General features: G+C 37.0%; 1 protein-coding gene across 3 annotated transcripts in view; it reads right to left on the bottom strand.

Annotated features, from left to right (window-relative positions):
• Nucleotides 1–213: 213 nt before the first annotated feature.
• The window catches only part of LOC149159815 (uncharacterized), a 73,862-nt gene continuing 49,892 nt past the window's right edge, over nt 214–24,183 (bottom strand). Inside the window, exons 2-3 of one of the 3 annotated variants that reach the window (XM_089436578.1) lie at nt 1,937–2,018; nt 214–791 (exon numbers count right to left, since the gene is read on the bottom strand). In XM_089436578.1, coding sequence (XP_089292704.1) covers nt 473–760 — 288 coding nt within the window. In that variant the 5' untranslated portion in view covers nt 761–791; nt 1,937–2,018 and the 3' untranslated portion in view covers nt 214–472. The remainder of the gene's footprint in view (nt 792–1,936; nt 2,019–24,183) is intronic. The other 2 variants (XM_089436580.1, XM_089436579.1) reach the window with 2 other exon arrangements.

Below are 24,183 nucleotides of genomic sequence, written 5' to 3' on the forward strand. Positions count from 1 at the left end.
ATTGCACATTACAAAGAAAAATGACATTATACATCATTACCCCAGTGGATATGGTCAAAGAAGAGAGCATTACAATAAATTTGATACTGGCTTGCTTTAATACTTCTAACTTAACCCACTTTGCCAAATATAATTGTATTACCCAGGATGCCTTTTAAATAAGCACGAGTGCCAAACCCACATTTTCATTCATAAAAGAAGAAAAGACGAACAGGATTTGAAACTGCGTGCAGCAATCACATAAAAACTGCTTGAAAACAAAGCAAGTCCATGCTCAGAAGGGCAATTAATTTCTGTTATACTATATCCAATCTTCAAGTACCGAACCAAGATTTAAAGCTTCTTATAGAAAAAGAAGACATGGTATACATTAATACAACAAAAAGATTCATACTTGAAAACAAGAATACAGAATTTTACCCAAAATCCATCCTAGAGCAAGACCAGTCCACCTAACAATAAACAATTTCCTTCATCGACGTAACTGACGCCCTTCCATAGCCATTTCTTCAAAGTGCCAGTCCCTAAAGATATCCCTTCTCAAAGCAGGACAACGTAACAAACGAGGTGTTACAGCAGGTTGGGGAGCCACCTTGGAGCTCATTGCGCTATTAGTAGCCACTCCAGGAGTCTTTTTCAGCCAGCAATTTCCTACTGCTCCACATCGTGCATCACTCTCAGAATCTGAAGAGGTCGAGTAGCTCCTGAATGAATCAGTCGAATTCCCTACACCATGGCACGCTATACATCCAAGGCTCATGGCTTAGAACACTAAACAAACAACAGAAAACCTGTGATACACACAAAACAGAGTAAATTAAACAAGAATGAGTAGTTGCCAAAATATTGATACTATAAATGCGAATTTAGTGACAAATTATTCAAGTTTAAAACAAATACATCAGAAATCTAGACCTGTCTCCAGCTTTTGACAAGGTATTTAGAATGTAAAAGGACATAAACAAGGCTGTGGTTCACGGACACCCTGGTCAATGGGTGGCACTACATCCACGGAAATATCTGGGCTGATCAACCCTGAAGGGAATCTAGCCCCGCGGCCCACTAGCAAGGCCTGACCCCAAGGGCTTCGGGGAGATTGGACCCTGTGACCTCCCGATGGCGAGGCACTGATTTTGACCAACTGAGCTAACCCTTGGGGCTATAAACAAGTTAGTGTTATTTCAAGGGCTTTTCATATCCAGAGCCACCAGTCATCCCAATATAAAGAAGTTGGCAAAGAAGGAAAGGTTAAATACACTTGGCTGCAGTGCAAAGGAGATCACATACTTGCTCGCTATAAGCCTTAAGGTTAAAGGAGTAAAATATACACAGAGAGAGTGCCAGGGAGATCTCAGATTTGCACGCTATAAACCTTACGCTTAAAGGAGTGAAATCCCCAGCAAGTCTATCTTTCTCCCAGCTAAACTGAAACCCAAGTCCCCAATCATATACAGGCCAAACTCTTAAGGGTGAAATATACCCAACAGCCGAGCGCCCAATTGTATACAGGCCAAACTCTTAACAGTATATTGTGACTTACAACCATTCATAATATTTCAAGAAATAAAATTCAATAGGGTACCTACCCGCTTTCTCCCGGTGAATAAGAATATTTCAAACAAGTCTATAACATTAATTTCACAACCTTGTGCGCGATCAAATAAAACTGATAAAAAAAATACACTAAAGCAAACAATAAAATTGTTATCAGGATAGACTATGTGTAAAGCCAGAGGTTTATTCAAGGATATCCCAAAGTTCAATAAAACCTCTACACTTAACTGCATTACACATATTGACCTAAAAGATCCAAAAGACAATTTAAAAGGGCAAAATTTAAATTGCAGTGGAGCAATATTAATGGCATAACAGAATAAAGTACTCTGAACTTCTGAAGTGAAGGAAAGAAAATGGACATTTTTTCCATGTTTACTACCTGTTCCAATTAAGTGTTCTTTTTTCTTTCCAAAGGTTGATCCAAGCACCCAGGCATAGGCTTGATGCGCAACAAAGGATTCCTACAAGTTCCAAGGTTACAATTAAGTATTAAGGTGACTATATAATAAACTAGACCAAGCATGATGAAATAGTGAGATAGCACTTTCAAACAAGGACAGCTAAATAATATAATACTAATGTTTCACCAAGTTTCTAGGGCGTGAGGACACAGGAGCAGGGACACACATCCAGGTGATGTGTGGAAGCACCCCTAAAATTAAAACATAAATCATAGAAATTTTATACATGACAATGCTCTAATAACATGCTACATTACATGTCATAATAGATCATAAATGATGCATGTAATGATATAACAACATAATAAATCATAGATGATGTATGTAACAACACAATAATCATGATTCACAAATCATCTATCACCATTGCATTTCTCATTATATTTATAAAATTCAGAAGATACGGATCTAAGTATTAAGCTAACTGTTCTAAGAACAGAGCAAATGACAAGAATGAGCATCATTGCTCAAAGCAATGCCCCACTAGACTCTACATCAAGCTACTGCATGAAGGAATAAGGACCAGCCATGGGATTGTCATTATTTGAATCAGAATCATTTGCATTCACCAAAATACTCAATGGCACACCAACCAAATCCTTAAGAAGCTGGAGATTTATAGGAAAAAGAGGTCCATTCAGTAATCATAAATCTGAAAGTCCCCAAACAATGTTGAGAAAATAGTTATTCATTCATAAGTAGACAGAAGAAAGAGGATGTTAAGGAAGCAACTAGTGATGAAAAAATATGATATATCGATAAGCAAACCTGCAAAGGCGAAGATGAGCATAAAACAATTTCTCCATGGAGATAATAGTGATCAGCAGGCAGTATTACTGTGTGAATTTGATAGCAATGATGTTGAACGACCACCACCCTCAGATGTCAGATTAAGAATGACATCATGTCAAGGAATCATAATTTCAGAACCTATTCAACAAAATTTAATCCTCCTATCTAACAATAACGAATATTTTGAAAACAAAAATTCGTTAGTTCTGCAAGACGGGTCCTAGGAACAATTTCAACTTCACCACCTTCCAAAGGAAGCATTCTCGAATTTTCAAGGTCATCCTCCTGATTCACGTCAAACGTATGATACTATTTTGATTGCCTGTGGACATCAATTCTTCCAGTTAAAGACATTCCAAGCATAAAGTTTCTTGGCCATTCTGGATCAAGAATATGACATCCTTTTTGTTGATAATGCATCATATATTACATAAAAAAACAGTATGCCTCAACAGTGGCTTGCCATGTCAATGAAAGTGGGTAGCTAATATAGTCCCCACCCAGGGTCAAGTCTATCCAAGTGACATGCTTATGCTTGTGTTTGTGCTCACACTTGTGGATGGGCACCCCACACATGTGACAGCAGTTGATCTCAAGTGTGAATCCTTGGTGACTTTGGTGGAATAGATACCCTCCACTTGCAGTTGTCTAACCTAAAGGCCACCAGTTTGAATGATGCTAATGGGTCCCCCATAATGATAAATCTGGGTGCATTAGCATCATCCTGTTAAACGGAAGCTTAGTTCAAAAAATTCAATATACATGTACATCAAGAGTGACATATCCAAGCACCAGAAGAATAAATCTTGCTCTCTTAGAAAAGGACACTCAAGTTTTGCTTCAGCAAAACACTGTCTGATCTCTTAATTGAATATATATTTATTCTTTATTTCTGAAAAGATATTATTATTTCAGACATGTTGAAATAATCTATCATTTTCTATAGAAATCATCATAGTCTGATACATTCAAATTGATCAAGACAACTGAAATGTTTAAGCCCAACTTAATGACAAGTAACTAACAGGGTGTGAACCATCTATCCTTCAACCAAGGTCCAGATTGTATCTTTTGGATTTGTTCTATCCAAATTAACAAGGGCATTAAATGGCATTATTGACTCTCATATACACGTCCATTACGTGAAGATTAAGCAGTTCCAACCAAATTATTTTGTTTCATATGACAAAGTTTGGCCATTTAAAGTTCAGTTAGCTACCAAACAGCTTTGAGTACACACACGCACAGTTTCAGCCCCATGTGACACCCCAATCAGATTATAGAAGAGGGACCAAGCCTCAATATCAAGAGGTGTGTATAACTAAGATGCAAATCACTATGGCTCAAATACAATCACCATGTTCTTCATGGATGAACTCACTCTCCCTTCTCCTTGTCTTCAAATACCATGGTTAACAAAATAGCATATATAGATAAATACTCTTGCTTAGACTTCATCCCAGAATTGAGGAACCACAGAAAAAGTAAAGAACCACTTTAGGGTTCATATCCAAGACTGTTCATCATTATTGAGGTGTTTTCTAAAATCAAGAAACACACCCAAGTCATTAATTATCCCATATAGATAGTTGTCAAGTTCAATTTGACTAGGAATTTGGGAACCAAAACAAGATGAAATTGCTCAGAATCCAGATTTGGCACCCCAAGATGCTTTCTAGACTTTAGAAATGCATTTGGTTCCCATGGCTAAACCAGGGACCTTGGTTCTACAAAACACTTCCCGTGGTTTCCGGGCTACATTTGTCAATTCAGGAAAACAATTCTGCACCTGGACTTGTGTATGCTTCATCTGTTGATGATCTTATGCAAGATACATAACCTCCATTATCCTATTGATCCATACATAGTATATTCACCAAATAAACCCATGCTAAATCATTTTGGTGGCCCCTAAGAATTCTAGATCGTGTGCACTCTAAGTTATCAGGATTCGGATACAGATACGGATCCGGATTCGCTAGATTTTTGAAAATCCAGGATCCAGATACGTCAAGTACAAAAAAAATATAATATTTAAAAAAAATTAATTGAGTTCAAAAATCAAATCCATTTATAAATCACAACATTTAGAACTGAAACCATTAGATATATTATAAATATGAAGAATGAAACACTGAAATGATGAATCCTCCCAAGTACAAAAAGGATGATATCATAAATGATAGTAGTAAGTACAAAAATGAGTATCCCATCCATGATCACTCTATTAATATCATAATGTGCAGTACGTTTAACTACATATCCTCAAATGGATCTACATTCTCTTCAAATTAAAATTTATTATCAATACACAAAACTAAAAATTAAAATACACAAAAATTAAAACTTAAAAAAAATTATCTAAGTGGGAGTGCCTGCTGTTGATCACCAAGGGCTTATATAAAATTTATATGATTTTAAACATAAGTTTAATTTATAAATGTAAGTCTGTAACTAAGATTTATGTTTAAACTCTTAGTTTATAGACATTTTGTATATTATAAGTTGGGAGCAGTGTTACTTGGGAGCGGGAGCAAAAGCGGGGAGGAGCAAAAATGGGTGCAGGAGCGACATTTTCAGAAGCTCCCAGTTTGGGAGCGAATCCCGGAGTGTTTTTTATATAATATATATATATTTTATATTTTTATATTTTGATACATATATGTCAACAAAAACATGTAGAATGATGAATTAGATATAAAAAACATAGATTGAACCATATAACAACAATCATCTAGAAGTTATAATCTTCATCAACCACGTCCACAAGTTAGTAACATAGTAACATACAACATATTGAGTCTCATGATTCATCAATGTTAAAGTTTCAACCTTTCAAAATTCAATATATAACATTTATCATCATTGATCACCAAAGTTGTACTTGTAAGCTAAGTGTAACCTTTACAACAAATAATATCTAACATGAAATGAAATGTTATAAAATGAAATGAAACAACTTTCAACTTTCATGAAGCATCATATTCATAATTCATTACTAATAAGTTATAATTGCCAACTTCAAACTTAAATTGTCATATATTGTTTAAAACAATATCATAATAAATATGAAAGAGTCAATAGTTATAAAAACTACTAGAAACTATAAAAGACATGTATATCTATTATCTATTGCTTATGCTTGGGCCTCTTGCCACCACGAGAAATGTCTAATTTTTTAGTCTTGTTGGAAAATCAGGATCTTTGTCATTAATATCACCCTCTTAAGAGTTAATATCCAGAGTTATCTTTGTCATTACCTCTGTCTCTGTATAGGGATCTTTGTCATTAATATCACCCTCTAAGCATTAATATAAGATAGAAAAAGCATAGCATGTCAAGTCAAGATTTTGTTTGAGTGATGCGTACATTTTTAGGAAGGTCATGATAGAGGAGTTCGACAACCAATGTCACTAACATCAAGGTACATAGAGGGATTGGTGCTCTTGATTAAATATGAGTTTCATACCCTAATACATGACAAAATTCAATGGAAACATTGTAATCCTGAAAAACTGATAAGTCTGCTAGATTTTGAATGAAATCTAAAATTCTACTTTCTGCATATGAAATCCAATGAGGTCAGAACCACTCTCAAACATCCTGAGTCATTTCATGGTAATATTAAAAATTTAAGTAAAAGGATGGAAATGAAGATTACCATGAATCGCATATCAATACTAGGGCCATAGACTTGATCATTAAGCTGCCCCACTCAAAACTTATTTGTTTTTTTGAAAGAAAAAAAAATTGCATTTGGAACATCATTGCAAAAAAGGCAAAACACTCCCGAAATCACTCCCTTTTCGGGAGCGATTTCGGGAGCACGCTCCCGACCCACTCCCAAGTCGCTCCCGCCCGGAGCGCAGATTGGGAGCAAGATCGAGGGGGGGGGAGGCGCTCCCCCACAACACTGGTTGGGAGTATGTAAGCATCAAGCCCATATGTATCCAGCTTCTCAATAGACTTGAATTGTATGCAAATTTGATACCAGCAGTTAATATAAATTGTTTTACAAAACTTCAACATAGGAGAAAAGGATCCTGAGCTCCCTTTCTTTTAGCAGAGGGAAAAACAAGAACATTTTTGTTGGCAAATAAGCGAGTCAAATTTCTGTGTGCGGCAGGTAAAAGAGAGGCTGTTGAATCTATTTAGGGCTGGTGTGAAGAGGTGGTAGATTTACTCTTGGCAACCCCAGAGGAAATTCCACAGAATTCCTCTTGAGGTCTGCAGGATCCGTCTATCTAGCACAGGATCCGTTTCCTCAGCATATGATCCATTTCCTGCAAGCATGGATCCGCCATGTCGCCGTATTTTTCACAGATCCGGATCCAGATCAGATCCACAGATCCTGGACTTCCCTGTGCCAGATCCAGTAACATAGTGTGCACTATGTTCAATCTTTTGCTTTTAGAGTACGTCTTGAAACCCTCGAATATTATTAATTTGGATACCTTATCCCATTGGTCGACATATTACTTCACCCATTGTGGTCTTTGAGTAGCCTTTGGTGGATTAAGTGCTTGGACACTAAATCCTGCCCAACTGTAGCTTCTCCCAGATAATTAGGCCAATTAGGATCCTAAACCATTCAAATTAGCAAGATTTTTTTAGTCAACCAGAAGACTTCTGTAATATCCCAAATTTGGTTCCCTAGTTGAATAAGGTTACCATGTGTAAAGCTATGTTATGCCTCTTGATGTAATTGGAATAATACCCTATTATTTGTGATTGTTCCATAAAAGGCACTTTATGATGTATATTGCAATAAAAGGAAAAAGATCCATGCTTTGTGAATAAAACATAAAAGCACAACAATTGCCTAGGAGTGAAAGTGAGGAGAAGGGGTGGGGCATGCAAGACAGGTGGCACAGACAAGTGGCAACCACCTATACCATGCACCCACTTACTGGTTTAAAAGGAGGCTTACATGCTGCTTCTGCTACCCATACGTAGTCCAATTGCTACTTTGAAGAAAACCACTTGCATTAAACAGGACTTTTCTGAAAAACAGCAACTAGATTAACATATACAGGCATTAATTTCGAAAGAAGAATGGTTCTTCCAACATTCATTTTGGTGGCTCACTCATTGGGTTGACAGCTCTCTCATGCTTCAAGAAAGTGAGCTTGGATTTCGCTTGTGATTGTGGGCTGGTGATTTTGATCATTTCTGCAGGGGATTATGGCAAAAGAGAAAAGCAAAAGAATTCACTGCAGCAGTGGTGCTTCTCCTAATCTCCGTGGAGTTGCAGCAACAAGAAGCAAGGAGGAATCTAATTGCTTGTATATTTGTGAAATAGCAACTCATAGTTGGGGCCAACAGGAGGCACTGCATACAGTGGGAAACTCATAGTTAATTAACTGGCCTTCAATCAGTTGAGGTCAACAGGAAGCACTGCATATGGTGGGAAAGAACATCAACTTGCAAGGTTGAATAAGTGGTCATTGCAAAGTGCTTGGTGGAGATCAGGATGGTTCTCAAGTCTTAGATAGCCACATCCTTGATTTGGTAAATCTAGAAAGGATTTTATGACTGAAGAGTTGCATGTCTTTCCGAACAGATGCTTGGCATTTAGGATGAGAAAGAGATGCCCTTGTCACACTATGGCACATAGCTCAGTGGTGGCTCAGCAAGATGCAAGCCAAGGGCTGGATAGAAAATCCTCTAGAGACGGTTCATTGTTGCAATGCTTTAAGATATGTATTTGTCTCTTGGTGTGTGTGATTTTTGCCATTTGCCTTGTGAATTTATTTATGCAATTGTGATTATTTAGATTTCTAGACCTGTCTATTGAAATATCCATGCATGTTAAACTTAAATATATCGTTACATGCAAAGATTCTGGATTTAATGAATCCACTTAAATAATATCATGAGTAGATCATACGTTGTGTGTTTCAAAGTTTCTGGTGTTATGCTCGAAATTGAAGGGATGTGCATATTAGATCAGAAAATCAAAGACAAACAGTGTGGATTGAGGCAAATTGATACCCCTGTTAACCCCTAAATTTGCCCCTTGCAAATTTGAAGGTTTAAAAACCAGCACATTTCATCAGTTTGCTTAGGCTGGGGGTTCATTCCCATGAAAACTAGTGGATTTCAAACAATTTTTGCATAGATTGGAGAGAGTTACTAGCTTTAGCAAGTCCCCTACTTTGTAAGAGACAGAGTTCTAGGCCTTGTATGGTGGCACTGATTACAGATTCAGAGTCCTTATAAACTCAGGATTCCAGTGAGGCTTCTCCAAGCAACATGCATGGCACTTAATAATTTTAGGTTTCATCCAGAGACTTGCATGTTAGAGATAATGGTACATTTGGAATCCTTGCAAGATTTTGAGACCAGTGAGCTACTTTCAGGCAACATGCAAGCAATATTTTTAGCAGTACTTGCATATTGATTTTGATCACGGTGCATGTTAGAGATAATGGTACATTTGGAATCCTTGCAAGATTTTGAGACCAGTGAGCTATTTTCAGGCAACATGCAAGCCATATTTTTAGCAGTACTTGCATATTGATTTTGATCACGGATTCAGATTCCTTACAAAAAGACAAATCCAATGAGTATGGTTTAATGAGAATCTGAGCACTTCCAATTTTTAGCAGTGGTCACATGTCAAATCTGGTTATGTATTCAAACTCCTCATTGAGTTACAAGTCCGATGAGAGTGATTTCATTATAATCCAAGACATTCATTTTTTAGCAATATTGGCATGGCACTGCTGACAACCTATTTTGATTCTTCATCAAATTTTGAATCTAATAACATTATGGACATGCTGTCAGATTCTATTTTATTGCGGTGCCTATTTTTAGGCGTACTATATATGGCAGGGTCGCCTAATATATTCCAGTCATTTTCTAGGGGGGCTGCTATTTTTGTCATGTCTATTCATAGCAGGCTGATGTGGCAGTATGGGGGTTGACACATGGCAGCAGATGGAATGAACAAATAGCAATATTTCATGAGTCATCCATGAGGTGGAAAAGCACATGGGTGTGACATCACAATAAAGGAAATTAATTTCCTCCACTATATTTTTCTCTGTCCTAGTGCATTTCCCTTTCCTCTTTTCTCTCCTATTTCCACTCCACCTATCACTCTTTACTTTCCTCATTTCCTCCTTGTTTCACTCGAACCTTTCCTTAACAAAAAAGCACATTTTTCCCTCAACAACTCAAACTCCTAAAATTATATCAATTCAAATTTACTAAAATTTGATTGAGGGGGGAAATAAGCTAGCTCAAATTGCTTGAGATAATATTAGACAACTCGACCTGTAACAAAATTGCTTGGAGGATGTTCTTATCACAGCGGATTTGCATGCACCCAGATTCAGATTTTTGGGGACTCCATGCTCACTATTAACTGACCCAATAAAACTCAAGCTTGCAAGAATATTATTCTCATGCCTATAATGGAGGAAATCATGTGAATTATTAATATCTTCTGTTTTTTTCATATGCAATCGTATTTACAGGGAAAGGAACAGGACTGCAGACAGCCTCTCTAAAGAAGGCCTCAATATGGACCAAGGCCTGTGGGGTATTACAGAACAGATAGATGGACACGTGTATGAGTTTTTTCACCAGCCATACAGGGATCTTCCTCTTGGACCAATAGCAGATTAATCCTTCAGATATCCAAACAGTTTCTGATTTTTTGGAAAAAAAATCTACTTTCAGTGCCTACAGATTGCACTCTTTTGTTTCTTTTTTGGACAGATTTCTTGGGTTGTAATCATTAGTCTCAGTTTCATGGTTCCCAGCACAAAAATGTTGTTTATAATGTAAATGGGCACTTAGTCGCAGGAGCTCCTTTTTATCCCATGAGCTCTCACTGTTATTTTTGGTCTTTTTCAGAAAATAAATACACACAGAATGTGTATATGAAGAATGTAATTTTCTATCATCTCTCTGAATGAAATTACTGTTTTTTTCCTGGGCAAAATTCACAGTGAAATTTACTTGAAATATTCCAAGAAGCTTTTTACCAAGTCGAATTTGTTTAGCCTCAAGGATATTTTTATCTCATGACAACTAAAAGATACTCCAGTTAAACTCAAACATGTGCCACTTCTTTTGATTTTATCCTTCAGTTCAAGCTCATTTGACTCAGCAATCTTTTTTTGAAGCACAATGATAGCCCATTATGGAGAATTCAACATCCTCTTCTCACTAGTACGAGTTTAAGGGGGGAAACATTATAAATATAAGGGAAGGCAAGCATCCAGTTCATTTTGTCTTGAGCAAGCAATTAGCCTTACTCTCTTTTCTTCATCATCATTCTTTCTTCTCTCCTCTAGATTTTTGCTATCTTGTGTCTGAATATCATTGCCTTCAATTCTATAATAGTCATCTTGGAGCAGCCAACCTTTTGCCTCTTGCGAAATAAAGCTCAGTTTTGATCCAATATATCCCTCTGGGTTTGTTTGATGTTTCAATGATACTTCATGCAATTTAGTAAGAGTTATTTCAGCTATATATTTTGGTATTTACCATTCAAATACGCTTTCTATTCCCTCTATTTTTCCATACAAAACATTGATTTGCTGAAGATTATTACACATATTAGACTTTAAGAATTTTGCAATCTTGTTTGGTCACTAATTTGCTGGCCAAACAGCCATTACTTTACTGTTTTTTCTACATTATATCACAGATTTTACAAGTTAAACAAGTACTAAGGCTAGGAACACCCTGCTAAGATCAGTAAGCACCAACCAAAATTGAGAAGGAGATTCACTACTAACACTTAGAGCAGATTTTTTCCTATTTGTTCGTTGATTTCTAAAATTGATTTTCAAAGATCATATTATTAAAAATGGGTGTAGAAATTAGTGCTAACAATTTGGCGTTGTTGCCAAATTGTCGCCAATCCTCGATTATTGCAATGATATTGGTGAGTTTTTTTCAAATTGCTATATTTTATTTTCTCACTTGGCAACTCCATTGTAGATAGGATCAAATCATATTGGTTGAAAGGAGTAAATCCCCACAATTCAATCATACTAAGGCATAGTTCCGAGCCTGAGCAAACCTAAGTCGCTTTTTTCAAACAAGATTAGATTTCGACCAAGAATTTCAGCTAGATTCTTAAGTGTATTATATTCTTTAGTAAGTTCACTGCACTCCACATTTAATTTTCTCAAGCTCTCCAATAATTGTATCTTCAACCACTTTTTTCTTTGGTTTCATGCATATTTTTATCCAAAGTAAATATTATGGTTGCATTTTTTCTTATTTTCATCTTTGTCTTTCAAAATGGGTATCAATTGGAAATCCACTAAGGTCTACCCAAATTGTTTAAAACCCATCAGATTTCACTGGATTTTTTTATCAACCTCATGATTTGCCTTTAGATTAATTATTAGAAGTGTTTGCCAAAATTTGCAGGAAACAATACAGTCACAATGGACGATCGATCACCTTGATGCATTTTTAAAATTTGTGGACAATTTTGAAATAGAATATGAGAATGTAGTGATGAAGTTGTTCAAGCAAACCCCTTGAGGGGAATGCACGGACATGGTACAAATCTCTTCCTCATGCTTCCATTGGTAGATGTTATCCATTTCAGCAAAACTTTACAGAAAAATGGGACCACAAAGAAGACAATTCATTCTTATTAACTAAACTTGATTATATACTTAAAGAGGAGGAGAAATCTGTATTTGAATTTAATGACCGTTTTTCTAAACTTTATTTTAAGATTCCCCAAAATGTGTATCCTAATGATGAGTTTGCATTGCATTGTCATTTCAAAGCTCGTGATGAATAACTTGGCCTCTTGATCAGGGAGAAAGATGTTCATAATTTGGAGGAAACACAAGTTGTTGCTATCAAACTAGAGAGAAATATTACTGCAACTTGGAAAGGCCAAGCTGCCCAATCCAAGTTATTTGATCCACGGAGTACAACACCACAGGAAGTGAAGAAGGAAGCTACCAGTGAGAACACTAAGGTAGCAAAACAATTTGTTGATTTATTGGAAAAGTAATCCAATAAGGTGACCCTATCAGAAAGAAATCAACAGAATCAACCATCTGCCCCGCAACAACATGATCCATCATTTTTGCTTATTTCGAGCTTATGCTTTAAAGATCGTGAACTATTAGTTGCACCTCTTGATTCATATACAGAACTCCATGAAGATGAAGCTGAAAAGCCAAATTTTTAAGTGGGTTCATTGGTTCATTCAATTGATAAAGATCAAGAGGAAGAGAAACAAATCAACCATGCAAATAGATCAACAAGAGACTTTGTCAGTCTATCCCCATGGTACTTCAGACACAATTTGATCAAATACCATTGCCGTAATGAGAGGAACTTTTGGTTCAACCAGAAGATGATTTTTCTTACAATTCACCCATAGTCCCGCATTCAGATTTTGTTCTTCGAGGAGATCTTCTTACAAACTGTTGCTTTGGTGACAAGGTTACTCATGATGCAGTTGAACTCAAGATGAAGAAGGTGTTTTAGCATGCAAATTCGAATGGTCTTGGCTCTTATACTCTATTGTCGATCATTGTTGAGGTACCATACTCCAGATTCCATTCGATAATTTATATTAGTTTCTTAAGCAACAAACACATGAATGCATACTTCCGGCTTATGAGACTTAATGATTGGTTGCACTGGAGGGTTGACTATGTCAATCTTTTCCGTCTATCCAATCACTTGGCTGCATGGTTACATTGTTCATTCAAGTACATTGGTTCATCATGGCAACGTTTGAAATATTATTTCCAGTGATATCTAAAAAACAAAGAGAAAAGGAAAAGATTTAAGGCAAAGTCTTGGGTTATGGGAAGTACATTTGTTGCTGACTTTTTAGTGTCACTTTTAGACTTCCAAATCGTTGATTTTAGTGTTTTAGGATAGCAAAAAGGGTCTTTTCTTTGCAGATTTTTCTTTTACTTTGGTAGCCATTCAAAGCCAGTTAGTAATATGCGGAAATTTTTTCTTTCACATCAGCATAGTGTCTTGTGTCGTTGCAAATAAAAGACTTTATAAGGCTGGTTGGTCCTTCTTTGAGTCGTATAGGTCAATAACCTTGTTGTCCAGTGTTGTTAAGGGTTAAACCTTGAGTCCTATGTCATTTGTTCATCCAACCTTCTCTTCAACTTGTGCTTAGGTCAACATGGATAAGGTCCATTCACTGCTTACTGCTGAGTTTTGAATCTGAGTGTTAAGGAGATAATAGGATAAGTCTTGAGTCATATTTTTGTCTTGTCTCTTTAGTTTGCATTGAATCATTATTCTCGAGTGAGTTCTCCTCCCTCATCCAATACTAGGGACATGATGCCATATATTCATACTTAATGACAATTACTTTGATTTGAAGAAAAGGAATCCATCATTGCCTTTCTTTTCAACAAGTTATACCCCATCAGCTCCAATACATCATCTAGAGGGTGATCTAGAAGTTGAGCACCTTGGTGGTCGTTAGCCTCATTAGCGATCACTTCGCATCTCACAAGGTCAATCATCATTGGACCTTGATCGGATGATCTTGTTAGTTGTTCAACTCTAGCACATCTATCATAGATTGAGATTTATGCTCATACCTTAGGGCTCATTAGCTTCATTGGTGGGTTCCTTCATGATTAATAGGTGTTTTGCTCATTTGAATTTGACCAGACGGCTAATTTCATTGTGTGAACTATAACACATCATCCACTAGAAGCAATATAAGAGTTATGGCGTAGTAGATTGTGCTTTTGAACGAGCATGTGTATGGATGAGACTCCCTTTCAACTGATTAGTTGGGGCTCCATAATTGTTGACTCCATTGTCCACTGGATAGGATCATTGGATGGGGGTTATCGCACAGTTTTTGTCAAAGTTCCAAGGAAGCAGAAGTACCAAATTTTTCAACAGGATCGGATCATCTATCAACAATTTATGTGTCATTGTAAACCCATTCTGCAAGTTATGTAATGTAAATGATGCTAGTAAGACCGTGAATGTATGTAACAACCTAGGTAAGCCTATTATTTTGGCGAGAGTTTCATCCTAGGAGGTTTTTCGTCTCACTGATTCATTTGTGTTTCTAAACACGGATGGTTGGCAGAGTTTTTCCCTCCAACCTCACCCCAAAGCTAGGGTGGAATTCTTCGTCAAAGTCTTAGGTGAGTCCTAGTGTTCTAGTCGAGTCTTATGTAAAAGTGATTTGGGAATAATTTAAGCTAGTTGGCTAAATTATTTTATTACAAATCACTTGGTCTACTAGATCATATTGTGTCGCAGATTGGGTATGTAATTTGAGGGTCTAAGCCGAATGGTATTCCCCTTTGAGAGTTGAATTGTAAAAAATCTTATGTAAAAAATATTTTAATGCATAGTCCTTAGACACGATGGTTAAAATATTAGAGGGTGGAAAAAATAATTAATTCCCTCAAGTGTCAATTAATTAAATTTTCTGGCAAAATTAAATTAAAGTCCTAAGCCAGAAATTTAATTAATTAAAGTCAAATTAAAATGTCTTGGAAAAATGAAATTCTCCAAGTGACAAATTCATGGGTCTTTAAAGAATTAATTTTTAGAGGTCCTCCACCAAGGGAATATTGGATATTTCAAGAAAAATTGGACCCTTGGACCTTGGTGGTTAAGTCATTTGAATTAAATTAGCTCAAAATAATTAATTTTGAGCTCATAAAAATGGAATTAAATGATAAATTCGAAAATTCCTCAAAAATGAAAATTCAACGACTAAGATTAAAAGATGATCAAGTATTTTTCGACAATCGAGATTATTTTGACGAGGATTAGGCAAAATAGCTATTATTTTTCACTTGGAGGATTTATCTATCAATAAATTAGAGTCATTTGAGTTTCTAGCGATCTAATTTTTGGCTAAAAAATTGTTACTGAAGTACTTGTGTAAACTATTGTCCCATTGGGAACTTTTATTTCTATCATAATAAAGACTTTGGAAAGCAATTCAAGGTGTTCCATGTTCATTGATTTGTGGTATGTATTGACTACGAGCTTTCCTATGTTGTGCTAATAAATGGTAAGATCTGTTTTTTTTCATTAGATGGAGATAAAATCATTCTATTGATAGTTTTGGGCTAATCTTAGGTGATTTGATTCGCCATATGATTTAACAGATTTTCTTGAGATAAATACATAGTGTTTGCAGGTACTTCAGTCCTTAGTCTCCAAGTTCACAAATTGTGGGCAGAGGGATCAACTTTGCTTGGATCCTGAATATTTATGTGGTGTATTTAATCTTGATAACGCTATAGTGTGCACGAGGTTTCTAAAGTATTTTTAGCCATTTATCAAAAAAAAAGCCATAAAAAAATTCTATTTCTCAAAAAATTAATTTTTAAAACCCTTGTATATTTGTATATTTGTAAAATAATTTTGTAAATTAATTTGTAAATTATTTTTGCTAATTTGGGTTTTGGGTTTTTGAGATTTTGTATATATTTGGGGTTTTGGGTGTTTTATTTCCATTCTTGCAAGTGAGGTCAAGAGAAGAGGTTGAAGTAGAGCTATATCTAGGACCTTGAGGGTAAAATTTAGTCTCTACAATTTCATGTGGGGCCAGCTATTGGAAAAATTGCAGCAAAATTCAGATCTGGAAGAGAAAAAAAAATCTGAAGCAAGGGTTTCATTTTTTAGGCCTCCCGAGCCCGGACCAGCGTCTCCCTTCCCTTGGCCTGCATCAGCCTTTTCAGCCTCTGTGTCATCCTTTATGGCCTCTAAAGGGTCCGCGTCAGCCCTTTAGGGCCTTGGGCCTCCTTTTTAGGCCCTGCATCAGGGTTTTAAGGCCTTCCTAGGCATACCCATGAGGCATAGTGGCCTCGGCCTCCCTCTGTGGCCCTCCTTCCTTAGGTCTTGGCCCTTGTGGGGCCCACGACATTCCTTTAGGGCTTTTTCCCTAGTCATCCAACCCTCTAGGGTTTCCTCTCTCCTGTGTCAGCCTTTTCTTGGCCTCTTCTACCTTCCTCAACCCATTCCTCAACCTCCTAGCCTCCTTAGCCCTCAATGCTAGCCCTATTTGGCCTAGCGTTGGCCCTCCTTGATCCTAATCTGCCCTAATTTCATCTCTGATTTTTTTGGACTGAATACTTAGTGGTTTTGCAGGTTTTGGGCCTCAAAAAATCTATTTTTCAGGTGGCAACTTGATCCCAAAGTTTCAGCAAATTTTGACCAAGGGATCTTCAAGGCCTTGGGCTTAGGGTTTGCTCTCTAAACCCTAATTTTCATTGTTTTATTATTGCTATAATTTTCAGTTTATAACAATGATATCATAAGCCCTAAAATCACATTTAAATTCATAAAAATAACTTAAAATTGCAAAATTTGAATTTTCCTAAATTTTGGCCACTTGGGCATCAAGGATTTAGCCTAGATCTAAAGTTTTGTTTGCTAGAATTTTCTGCATAAATCACTGAATCAATTCTGAAATTTTCTGAATAACACTCTAAAAGGCCTAAAAACTTGATTGTTCAATTTTGGTAAATTTTTCCAAGTTTTGGGTTAATTTTGGCATTGGTTCAAGCATTAATAGCTCATTGTCCATGCACTTTCCTTACTGCTGTAATTAACATTTCAGATCTGATATAACAGTGGCAAAATATATCTTAAGAGGGCTAATACATCTGATTCTTGAGTTGGCTAAGTTTATTTGGTAGTTGGGTTTCTCTTTATGACATTGGGCAAGCATATACACTTTGAATTTGATATCTAAAGCGAATTTACTTGTTGTCATAAGTCTCTTACTGTTGTCATAATAGTCACTTATTGCTCATAAAAAGATCATTGGAACATAAAGTACATAAGTGTTTTCATAGTTCTATATTTTGTTGTCACTTGTGCTTAGCATTTACATTGTGAAAGTGGCTAACATTGTGTTTTTCTTATGAGTTTATGTAAGAATTCATATTTCACATCTAATTGCCTCACTCACTAAAGCACTTAAATCATAAATCATCTTGGTGATAAGTCTCTTTGGTATATTGGGATCTTGTGAATCCGGTTGAGTTTCTCTTAATAATTGGCATTCAGTAATAAGATCACACATTATCTTGTTTGGAAATATCTTTGGTAATTGTGGCATTTTATAACTTTGTGGCTAATTGATAAGCAGATAAATTGCTCCAAGTTCTTGTCAAGAATTGGTTAAGCATCTTGTGGATTAATCTATAGTTGAAGCTTGCACTTGTATCTTTAAACACTTATCTTGTTTAAGATTGTTATCTAATCATTGTTAAGTACTCTTGCTACAAGATAATTCACATTAAAGTACTTAAATAACATAAAATAATCTTAACTCAAGATAATTTCACTCATAATCATTGCACAAGCATCCTAAGACTTAGTTTGCATTAATAACTTACCTCCAAGCATAAGCTTGGTTGATAGACTCCTAGGGCAACCCTTTTCCAATTAGCTTGAGGGATTCAACCCTTCTTAGTGGTTAACACAGTGACCTTGCAGTCACCAAAGCCACGGTCTCTACAGCGCTGGAAGCACCAGGTGGTTGGAACCAGTGTTTTCAGAAACGGTCGGCTCGGAACCGACTCGGCCGAGTTGGTCCAAGCCAGACCCTCCACCTATGACCCGGCCTAGGAAACGGTTCGGCCGGCCAGGTTAATACCGAGCCAGCCAAGTTGTCTAACAACTCGGCCGAATCCGTATTAACTCGGCCGGGTTGGGACAGCGGCCCAATAACACGTAAAAACAACGATTTTTTTTAAATGATTCTTTTGGGGGGACTCCAAACCGATTTTTTTTCTTGTCTTTGGGGTCCATTCCCCTCTCCTAAACCCTATTTAACCCACCCAACCCCTCTCATTTCCTTACAGCCATCTCATGCATTTCAGTGAGAGTTTGTGAGGAGTTGTTGAGTTTGTTTTTGGAACAGCAATGAGGAGTCTTGGGCAAGCATTGTAGCTGGAGTAAGGAGCTTATTGGGCAGCCATTTGGAGCAGCATTTGCCATTGAGGAGTTAGTTTCTTGGAGCAACCTTGAGGAGGCAGTTTGTGCCTAGAAGTATTTTTTTTTCACTTGTAAAAATCTATTTTTGCTTATTAAATTTTATGTGAAAATCTGGAAATTGAAAAGAGTGTTTTTTGTGAAAGAAATGAACATTGAATCAATGTTTTTTTTTTGTTTTCATTTTCATATTTTTTGCTTTCATTTCCAAGTCAAAAAATGGCACCTAGAGTGAAAGATGTTGCTTGGGCATATGTTGAAATGGTTGATAGTCAAATGCAATGTAAATTTTGCCATAGGAAAATTAAGGATGGTCCTAGGGGCATTAATGGGCTAAAACAACACTTGGCAGGGATTAGAGGCCAAATTAATCCATGTACCTCACCAGAAATTGGGGATATTATGAAGGATTTGTTAGCTAGCTTTGGGAAGTTTAAAGAAGATAAGGCTAGGAAAAAAGAGTTAGAGGCTGAAATTGGGAGGAAGAGGAATATACAAAAAATGTTGGCTACCAACCCCCATTTTGATTTTGAGGGTTCTTCCTCTATCCCTTGTACTAATGCATCCAACCCCTTCCGATATGTTCCTCCCTCTTTTAAGTCTATTCAAGAAAAGGGAAAGGGTAAAATGAAAAAGGGTGATATGAATATCAAAAGTTATTTCACTCCCTCCTCTCCATCAGATGCACATGGTCCTCAAGCTAGTAAAAGTCATATGCAGCCCACTTTAGATGACTACTGGAAGAAAGAATTGAGGGAGACTACTTGTGATTACATATGTAGATGGTGGTATGATGCTGATATCCCCTTCAATGCTTCTCATTCACCATATTATGAACCTATGTTTGATGCTATACATGCTGCTAAAAAATGCTTCAAAGGCCCTACTATGCATGAGCTAAGGGGATATCGTTTGCAGAAAGAAATTGCCTCCATTAATGAGTATTTGAAAGATTTCAAGGACTCATGGGCAAGAACAGGATGTACTATCGTAGTATCGTGTCAGATTGATGGACTAATCAAAGAAACCGTACCATCATAAACTTTCTTATCTTCTGCCCACTGGGAACCATGTTTCTAAAATCAGTTGATGCATCTGATAAGGTAAAAGATGGACAATTGTTGTTTCAGTTATTGGATGAGGTTGTTGAGGAGGTGGGGGTGGCTAATGTTGTTCAAGTCATCACAGGTAATGCCTCTAACTATGTTCTTGCTAGTGAACTGTTAGAGGAAAAACACAAAACCATCTTTTGGACCCCATGTGCTGCACATTGCATAGACCTCATGCTTGAGGATATTGGCAAATTAGATTGGGTCAAAAACACTGTAGATCATGCCAAAAGCATAACAAAATTTATCTACAATCATTCATGGATTTTGAGCCTGATGAGGAAACACACAGGGGGCAGGAATATTATTAGGCCTGCCATCACTAGATTTGCTACTCATTTTTTGACATTGCAATATATGCTTTCACAACATAGAAACTTGCAAAAGAATTTTTCCAGTGAAGAATGGAATCAAAGCCAGTGGTCTCACAAACTGGAAGGCAAAGAATTGAAAAAGAAAGTTAATGAAGAAATATTTTGGAGAAAGGCAGGGAAGATTGTGAAGCTTGCTAAGCCACTGGTTAAGGTGTTGCGGTTGGTGGATGGGGAAATATTGGCTATGGGCTTCATATATGAGGCTATGGATCAAGCAAAGGAGCAAATAAAGATGGCATACAAGGATAAAGTGGCTAAGTATGGGCCCATTTGGGCAATCATTGATGAAAGATGGAACAATCAACTCCATGGCCCTATGCATGCAGCTGGGTATATTTTGAACCCATGGTATCATTATAAAGCTAAGGCAATAGGAGCTTTGACAGGGGAGGTTAGAGATGGATTGATTGACTGTATTGATCACATGATCCCATTGGAGTGTGATCAGCTAGAGATACATTGACAGGTCACAACCTTCAGCAATGCCTCAGGTACCTTTGGGAAGAACCTAGCAAAGATTGCAAGGGAAGCAGATGAGGCAGGTAAACAAAATTTTCAATTTTCAAATTCTTAATACTTATTTTGTTAAATCGTTTATAATTTGAAAGATGGACATAATTTGTAATTTTGTTGAGCCAACTCATTATACTCTTATGTTTTTTGCAGCACCATGGTAGGAGGCTTTTGGTAGTTGTCGTCCTGAATTGCAAAAGTTTGCAATTCGTATTTTGAGTCAAACTTGCAGTGCTACTGGGTGTGAGCGCAATTGGTTTGTCTTTGAGAGGATTCACACAAAGAAGAGAAACCGTTTGGATCAAAAATGGTTAAATGATCTAGTCTATGTCCAATACAACCTCCGACTCAAACGCAACCAATCGTTGAACAAAAGACCTAATTCAGATCCCATTGTGTTGGAAGACATTGATCCAATATCAGATTGGGTAGTGGAGAGTCATCCAACAGAGTTTGCTTCTGATGAGGATATTGATTATGAATTACAGACGATAGCATCACTCGAACAACATGTTCAGTTGAATGCAGATCCTAATACACTTGTACCAGCCTCAGCCTTAGAGCTTGCAAGTCCTCCAGTTGCAAGCGCTTCCTCTGCTCAGCCACAACAGAAGTGCATATCTCGTCTATCTCAGCTTGCAGCTACTGCACAACCTGCTAGTGCTACCACTTCTACAGTCGCAGTTGGAGATGATGAGGAGGAGGAGCCATGGGGTCCCCTGTCTGACTTTGATCCAGAGATTGATCCAGATGATCTTGGCTCCTCTGGCAATAGCCAGTAGTACTGGTCACAATCTAATTTTGTTGTAGAGGCCATTTCTAGCTTCCTTGGTTATGTGTTTTTGTTTTGATCTCTATATCATCATCATGTATTTATTGGACAGTGCACTAGGTGCCATTTTGATATAATGGATATATTCATGAGCCTACTTTGATCATATGTTGTCTTCTATCTATAGTTTGATACTGCGTGTTTGGAAACATGAATGAAAATCTTTAAACTTATGTTTTTTATAAATAAATAAAAAATTTAATTATTTTTTACAACGATCGAATCATTGAAATCGAGCTGACTGAGTCGATACCGAGTTGGAGTCGAAGTCAGAGTCGACCCTCAGCCGACTAGGAGTCCAAGTCGGAGTTTTAAAACATTGGTTGGAACACCGGGAGGGTATCGGTAATTAGGCAACTACCTGCTTCCCATTGGCTTCCATCTCACAACCTTCTCAAAATAGTTAAGGGAGAGGTCCAACTTAGACTAGGCATTTAATCTAAAATTAATCAATATCCTTGCATCACACCTAGTTCTTAGGAGTCGCATCTCATATAGGTTAGTCTATCATATTAAGCAGCGGGTGTCCATCCGTTTAATTGGTCTAAATTTGTAATAAGCAAGAATTATGACTCCATAAGGCACTGGTCTCATCTCTAAATCTAATTAAATCCTTAAGTCTTGCTAATTTTAACCAAGTAGCTAGGCGACTCATTCGTGTCTCCCAAGCGAGTTGGTTCCCAACTCGTCTGCCATTGCCTCATTCCATAGGGACTACCCCCCATATCCTGTTGTTGGGAGACAGCTAGAACGAAGTGGGCGGGGATCAGAGTGATAGCCCCTACCCTAAGCAGTTGTCTCGGTGCCTGTAAAATCCAGGTGACAAGGGTCATTCTTTATATCATGTTCTTTAGTGTACATGCACCAATTCAAATCTACCAGATTAATTGGTATAGGATGTCATTCATGGATAAGTTTACAAAGATCACTAGGTTCTCGGCCTCTGTCAAGGGGATCCTGTCCCCTTAAGTCGTCATTGTTAACCCCTAAATTTTCCCCTTACAAATTTGGAGCATTAAAGACCAGCACATTTCGTCAAGTTGGAGGTTCAAAGATATAGTTTTTCTTAGGTTGGTACTAATTACATATTATGAACTCAAGCTTTTAGTGAGGCTTCTCCAAGTGACATGCACAGAAATTACTAATTTTAAGCAGGTTTCATCCAAAGACTCGCATGTCCATTGTCAATTATAATGTTTATTTGGAATCCTTGCAAAATTTCGAGTATGATGAGCTACTTTCAGGTGATATGAGAGCAGTGTCTATTTTTAGCAGTACTTGAATGTTGATTTTGATCATGGATTCGAATTTCTTACAGAAAGATAAATCCAATGAGTATGGTTTCATGAGAATTTGAGCACTTCCTATTTTTAGCAGTGGTTGAAATGTCAAATCTGGTTATGTATTAGAACTCCCCATTGAGTTCTAAGTCTGATGAAGGTGATTTCATCAAAATCCAAGACATTTTTATTTTTAGCAATATTGGCATGGGAGTGCTAACAACATTTTTGGGTTCTCCATCAAATTTTGAGTCTAACAAGTATAATATTGTGGACAGACGATCAGATTTCTATTTTTAACAATCCTTAATTTTAGTTGTACTATATGGAAGGGTCCCCTTATCTATTCCAAACATTTTCTACTTTTTTCCTATTTTTGAGGGTTGCTATTTTTGGCATGTCTATGTATAGCAGGGCGATGTGGCAGTATGAGAGGTTGACACATGCAGCAGATGGAATGGACAAGTGGCAAAATTTCAAATGAGTCAACAATGAGGTGGCAGAGCACATGGGGATGACATGCCAATAAAGGAAATTGATTTTCCACCACTGTATTTTTCTCTCTCCCAGTGCATTTCCCACTCCTCTTTTCTCTCTTACTCTCGCTCCTCTTTTATCTCCTATTTCCACTCCTATTTTCCCTCCACCTTTCATTATTTCCCTTTCTACTTTCCTCGTTTCACTCCACCCTTTCCTCAACAAAAAAGCATGTTTTTCCCCCAACAAATTGAACTCCTAAAATTATACCAATTCAAATTTACTAAAATTTGATTGAGGTGGAAAATAAGATAGCTCAAATTGCTTGAGATAATATTAGACAACTAGACCTATGCCAAAATTGCTTGGAGGATATTTTTATCACAGTGGAATTTACTTGAAATAATCCAATTTCCAAGAAGCTTTTCACCTAGTTGAATTAGCTAAAGTTAACCTCAAGGATATTTTATCTCGTGATGACTCAAAGATACTCCAGTTAAACTCAAGCATGTGCCACTTCACTTGATTTTATTTTTTAGTTCAAGGTCATTTGACTCAGCAAGCTTTCTTCTGAAGCACATTGATTGCCAATTATGGACAATTCAACCACCTCTTCTCACTAGTATGAATTGACGGGGAAAAACATTATAAATACAGGGAAGGCACGCATCGAGTTCATTTTGTCTGAGCAAGCAGGCTGCCTTACTCTCTTGTTTCCATCATTATTCTTTCTTCTCTCCTCTCGCACTTGCTATCTTGTGTCTGAATATCATTATCTTCAATTTTATGACAGTCATCTTGCTGCAGCCATCCTTTTTGTCTCTTGCA

The sequence above is a fragment of the Pinus tabuliformis genome, chromosome 5_2 (assembly GCF_031772625.1).
Source record: "Pinus tabuliformis cultivar Carrire ecotype Pingquan chromosome 5_2, CPIR1, whole genome shotgun sequence".
Lineage (NCBI taxonomy): Eukaryota > Viridiplantae > Streptophyta > Pinopsida > Pinales > Pinaceae > Pinus > Pinus tabuliformis.